At 50.3% G+C, this 5,712-nt stretch overlaps 1 protein-coding gene across 1 annotated transcript; it reads left to right on the top strand.

Annotated features, from left to right (window-relative positions):
* The first annotated feature begins 621 nt into the window (after nucleotides 1-621).
* LOC142055631 (myelin and lymphocyte protein-like) lies at nucleotides 622-4,974 on the top strand. The gene is made up of 4 exons (XM_075089747.1): nucleotides 622-708; nucleotides 4,142-4,309; nucleotides 4,491-4,625; nucleotides 4,879-4,974. Exons 1-4 carry the CDS (start codon nucleotides 622-624, stop codon nucleotides 4,972-4,974), a joined length of 486 nt encoding a protein of 161 aa, XP_074945848.1.
* The last annotated feature ends 738 nt before the right edge of the window (nucleotides 4,975-5,712 follow it).

Raw genomic sequence — 5,712 nt, 5'->3', positions numbered from 1 at the left:
TTGGCATATCCAATCTCCCTCTGAGATGATAGAAGTGGTTCATCCTGCAATTCAGCTGCCCTTGTCTTGGGACACATGTCCATCTGTGAGAGGTTTCTCAGCCCTGCTCTTTGCCAGTAGCTGTCATGTCCTGTCTTGCCCTGTCCACCAGCTGCCCTTGTGGCAGCTGCTGTGGACAGTTCATGTGGGTGGCGGACAAGCTGATTTACTGTGCAAATAAAGGGGATGAGAGGTTGCCTGTCTGGATGTGTACAGGTCTTCCCTACTGCCCTCAGGTATAAGGCAGTGCCACCCACCACCACCCAGGGACTTGCCCTGCACGCTCAGCTTGTGTACAGACAGCTGTGCTCAAAATGCCTCAGGGCTCCTCACATCTCCTGAAAACCTCCCATGTGGCTCCCATCAGCCACCAAGTAGCCCCTGGTCACAGGGTTTGGCCACACCTGTGCCATTCACAGCTTTCTTCATCTGCCAACAGGAAGGAGTGAGGGCAGGAGGAAGAGCAGGAAGAAGGGGAGGGACAGAAGGAAGGAAAAGAGGGAGGGAAGAAGGTTGCATTTGGCAGCTACCTCCAGCAGCTAGAGCCAGAGCAGCTGACAGTCACCGTGGGAGAGGCTCACAATGTCCTCAGCAACTTCCACCACTTCTTTGCCCAGCGGCCTGGCTGTTCTGACAACTTTTCCAGATGTGCTCTTCATTCCTGAAATCGTGAGTTCTGGCTTCTTCCTGGGGAGGGCAGATCCTGTTTGCAGGGCATCCAGCACGCTTCATGCTGCAGGTGCCTGAGGGATGAGACCTCATACAAAGCATGTGGTTCAGGACCCGTGCCAGGTCTCTGAGCCATAGGGGTCTGAGGGCAGCCCCTGGTGCCTAGATCACTCTCAGAGAAAAGCACAAGCCCTGAGCTGGGAGCTCTGAAGCTCTCCTTTAGTCTGCAGGGGATTTTTGTGGTGTATCTGTAAACATTTTGTAATCTCCTGCCTAACAAAATGGAAGGGGTTGCTGGTAGGTTTAAAGTAGGTTGCCAATTTGAGCCGATTAATTAATTGGAAGATGATTTTAGCAGCTGAAACAGGCAGAAGATAAACGGTTTGCTTAAAGCAGGGGCTAAAGGCAAGCTGAAGTAATTGTTCACAGCAGCAAAGACTCAAGGCTGCTGAAGCCGTTCTGCTCAGCTGCAGTGTTCCCGAGCTGAAGACACAGAGCGCTGGACCTGGGTGCGTGGGCAACAGTGGGTGAGCAAAGAGTGAACAAACACCTTATAACTTCTTCCCATATTGTAGTTCCCTTAAGCAGGAGAAGATCATAATCTTAATAGGTTTGGCACAGGTGATTAAAAGCAGTTGCTGCGAGCACTGACTAGAAGATGGAAAGTTTCAACTAAAGTCTTTTTCCTGTGTCTTCTGCCCATGAAGCCTGCTCTTCTCACAACAGTTTGAGAGGCTTGTTCCAAAGCCTGAGTACTTTCATCCAGCACTGAGGGGCTTGGCTGAGGGTTGTAGAATGGCACTCAGATCACTTAATGCTAAAACTTCAACTTTGCCCTTTGTGACCAAATCCTTCCTTGCCACCCAAGTCAGTCCACACTCCTGGGATTTACAGCACTTACTTCATTCTCCTAGCTGTCGAGCAAAGAAGAATTGGAGTAAAGCAGGCGTTACTGATGTATAAGGAGAAGTTTGCCTCAGCTCCTCCAAATACGCTCTGGGCACTTGGTCTCTGCCCAGGGCCTGAGAGCATGGTCTAGGTTTCCTGCAGCTGCATGAAGGTGGGTACAAAGTCCCTGTGGAGGTTCTGGTGGGGCAGACACTTGCCAGCCACCTCTACCACTGGGTTACGGTGGTCCTGGTGCTGAACATGCTGTTGGCATCAGCATATTACGGTAGTGGCTGTGCCTTGAACTGTTTGTAATCCCTTTCTCCAGGGGATTTGGCAAGGCAGCTTGCTTAATGAGACGAAAATAAGCACCCTATCCTTTGGTTTGGGTAAGATCTGGAAATGTGCATCCTAAAGCCTAAGGAACCACCTGGGAAAGAAGAATGTTGCATAACTGGATTTCTCCATCTCTGGAGGCGTTATGACTCTAGGTCGTCCAGCTGTATTATCTCTGTGTACAAAAGGGGCAGCTGCCTCATATCACAGCATTCAGAAGGACAAAGAGTTTCTCAGTCCGTAGCGGAATCCAAGGTTGCCTTCAGTGGACTAATATGGTACCCACAAAAATATTTGTCATTTCAATTGCTAAGACAGATGCGAAAAAGCCAGAAGGTCCTGCCCGCAGCTCATACGATTGCCACATCGGGGTGCGCTGATTAAGAGCTACCATTTTTATTCTGTGAGGCTGGGTTTCATTCTTGTAATCTATTTCATTTGAAGAGTCTTCTGCATATCTGGATAGCCAGGCCTACGTGGAAAAGCTGAAACGAGCTGAAAGCAGATATGTTTGCTTTGTAAAGGCTATTTAAAAGACTTTTTTTTTCCTTAGACTGTTGTCCCCAACCTGCTGTGTGTTTATTGGAAGCCTCTTGACCCTTTCCTCAGTTTTATGACTCTTCTGAACCAAAGCCAGTAATCAAACCACACAAACATACTTGTCTGAGTGAGAAATCGCATCCTGCAGAAAGGAGAGTTGGGGAGTGGTAAGAAATGAGAAGTGATACTTCTTCCCCCAACCTCTTATCTCACCCCACTTGTGTTGGATTTTAATGGAGCAGCGGTGAGGTTTTCTCCAGGACCTTTAGCTGCAACGCACTCATGGTGTCATTGCACGATTTATTACAGGGACTGGATTAGTTTTCAAGTGTCAGTCTTTGGTTGTTATTAGAGGCAGCAAAACAGCAGCACTTTGGCCAACCTATTTGCACTCAGATATTTGCAAGGTCTCAACCGCATCCTTGATTTAATGTATCAATTTGTGTAATGTAACCAATGAACTTTCCTACAAATGTGGGTGACACAAATGATGTAACATTTTCTGAGTATTGTAAATCAGAAACGTTTTTCTCCACTTGCAAAAAGCCTCCAAGGAAATGGAAATGCCGTGATCTGTATGAGTTGGCACTTGGATGGTGGCAAAGGCTGGCCTGGGATACACTGGCGATCAGAATGCTCTTAGAGTCAGTGAGGCTGTCTTACCTCTGGAGATTTGCCTGCGAGCCCAAGACCAGCCAGTGATGAGGGATAGGTCCCCACAGCAGCACCAGTCTCCACGCAGTGTGCGTTCAGCCGAGAAACTCCTCATCATAGGATGCTGCATAGACTAAACTTTGCACAGGTTCAAGAAACAACTGGGCTGATTTGAGGCAGAGAAAAGCTGCTGAGTGTGTTGTAGTGCAAAGACACCGTTTGCAGCTCAACACTCTGCAGCATTGGACATTGTGCTCTCATCCTCTGGTGTAGGAATCTGCTGATGGAGAAAAGGTAGAGCCTAGATGTAGCTGTCCTTGTGTTCCCCATCCCACCAAAAAACCCAAGGCAAACTCCCAAGCCTGGGTGAGAAGAATGGGGTCCCACCTGCTACTGGAGCAGCAGCTGGTGCATTGTGCAGCTCTGGTGTAGCCAGCGAAGGAAGACCCAAATAGCTGGAGCAGCAATACAAGTCCTCCTTCCCAGGAGAAGCTGGGAGCCCCAACCTTATTTCCCCTACCAGAGAGTAAAACTGGCGGTATTACCTCTCTTCAGCTTGTTCTCTCTCCTTTCAGGGTAACATTTTCACGTGGCCTTCATTAAGGCCATGTCTGTGCTGTTTGTGCAGCTGAGCTGCCTTTGACAGCACTCCTTTCAGGTATCTGCCACACTGGGTGTGAAGCAAACATGCCCTACTGGGATAAGCTTCCCTGTTCATCGACACCAGCCTTCAGAAATGTCTGAACCAGCCTCCTGAGCACACTGATGTGGGGAGGGCATGAATGGCAGTGACACCAGGAGGCAGGGCCACAGGCAGGCTTTTTTTGGGTCAAGATCAGAGGCAGGTGCTCCCAGCTAAATACCCAGTTTCAAGTGGAGGCTGGGAAGAACTCAGAGGTATCCCTGGGCTATTGCCATGTGCAGTGCTAGCGCCAGAGGTGTGCGTGGCCTTTGGCTCTGCCCTGGATAAGCCGATTTACCCCATGCTTGCTTTCTCTCCCACTTTCACTTGCAGATCTTTGGGGGCCTTGTCTGGATCCTGGTGGCATCCTCGAAGGTCCAGTTACCCGTGCTGCAAGGCTGGGTGATGTTTGTCTCTGTGTTCTGCTTTGTCATGTCCATCACCCTCCTGTGCCTCTACATCTGCGGTGCACATGGGGGCAGTAGCTCCTGGGTCACCTTGGTAAGTGGATGGGACAAACCTCAGGGCCTCTCCCCTCCCTGGTACCACTGGTATACAATTGTCTCCTTTGCTGCTACTGCACACCAAATTGCAGGCTGGGGCTTGCTTGTGTGGGTTCCTTTTTTCCCCCCTTTGCAGTGTGCTCCCTCCTGGGAATGACTGTGTCATCCTTGGTTCTTAGGCTGTCATCTGCCAGGAGACAGCATCTCTGTTCTACCTCAGTATGGCCGTGTTGGAAGCCTACTCCACCTATATCAGCTTTGGTCCTGCCAACGCCGTGATGATGACCGTCTACCAGGAGAACGTTGCTGCTGTGGTGAGTGCCTGGCAAGCAGGGGAAGGAGAGGGCAAAGCAACGCAGCAGGAGAGGGCAAAGCAATGCAGAAGGGCTGATGTGCAGGAGGTGGCAGCACCTAATGGTTTTTAAAATGGCTGAAGGCTCAAAAAAGCATGTATTTTTGTTCTTAAAAACTAGGATCACAGAAACATCTCCTGTGTCTAGTTTAAACGAGTTGAAGATGTTGTTGTGTCAGCTTGAGGGTTTCTAATGTTATTTTTAACTCTTTCAGAGGGAAATGAGCACGCGCATGTCGCCCTCCGTGAGCGAGGATGCCGTGCCCAGGCTGAAGCCCGCGCTAACCTCGAAGCTTGGATCCCGGAGTTGAGCACAGAGAGGCGTCACCCTGTGAAGGCTTGGTGTGTTGTAGCAGCTGGTGCTGTGAGGTCTGGCGGCTGGCAGCAGGGGGGAAGCGGCTGCTGGGGGGTTCCCTCATTTGCATAGCCCAGCCCCCTCCGCGTGCATCGGAACGCCTGGGTCCCCCCTGTGGCAGTTTTTGACCGGTCCCTGCCAGTTGGGTCAACGGACCCAGCGCAGGCGGCGGATCCCGCTGGGGCTCCTCTGCCTGGGGTAAATCCCTCGGTATTTGTGATTCAGAAGAGGTGAAAACCAAATCTACGGGTCTCCTTAGACAACCTTCAGGAGCTGTGGGCTGCAGATGGGGGGGCGCCCCCCTTGTCTGCTCCAGTGACTGGTCCCATTGCTGGTCAGAAGTGGAACAGCTTGAACAGGTGAATCTGCCATTTCTCTCCTGGCCGTTGTGGGAGCTGTTTCGGGGGTGAGGGAGTACCTTGAACTCACTGGTTATATTGACGAACTCTCGGTTGCCTAAATATGGGACCGAGGCTGGCTCAGACATGGGTGTCTACATTAGAGACATCCATGCTTAGTCAGATGAATCCCACCCCAATCTCCTGTGTTCCTCATCAGGTCTATGATAGCTCTGCTGTTAGCCTTTACTGAAGCCAAGTACGGTTTCTGTCTCTTTTCTTTTTCTTTTTCTTTTTTTTGTTTTGTTTTGTTTAACAGAAAGGAAACCCAGTCTTAGACATTCATTTGCGGAAGA

Source organism: Phalacrocorax aristotelis, chromosome 3 (assembly GCF_949628215.1).
Source record: "Phalacrocorax aristotelis chromosome 3, bGulAri2.1, whole genome shotgun sequence".
Classification (NCBI taxonomy): Eukaryota; Metazoa; Chordata; class Aves; order Suliformes; family Phalacrocoracidae; genus Phalacrocorax; species Phalacrocorax aristotelis.
Note: the sequence above shows the minus strand (reverse complement) of the source record. Positions and strands in the feature narration are given on the sequence as shown.

Coding starts and splice junctions, on each gene's coding strand:
- LOC142055631 (XM_075089747.1), top strand. CDS start 622: ATGTCCTCAGCAACTTCCACCACTTCTTTGCCCAGCGGCCTGGCTGTT. Junction 709..4,141: donor TGCTCTTCATTCCTGAAATC/GTGAGTTCTGGC, acceptor TTTCACTTGCAG/ATCTTTGGGGGCCTTGTCTG. Junction 4,310..4,490: donor GTAGCTCCTGGGTCACCTTG/GTAAGTGGATGG, acceptor CTTGGTTCTTAG/GCTGTCATCTGCCAGGAGAC.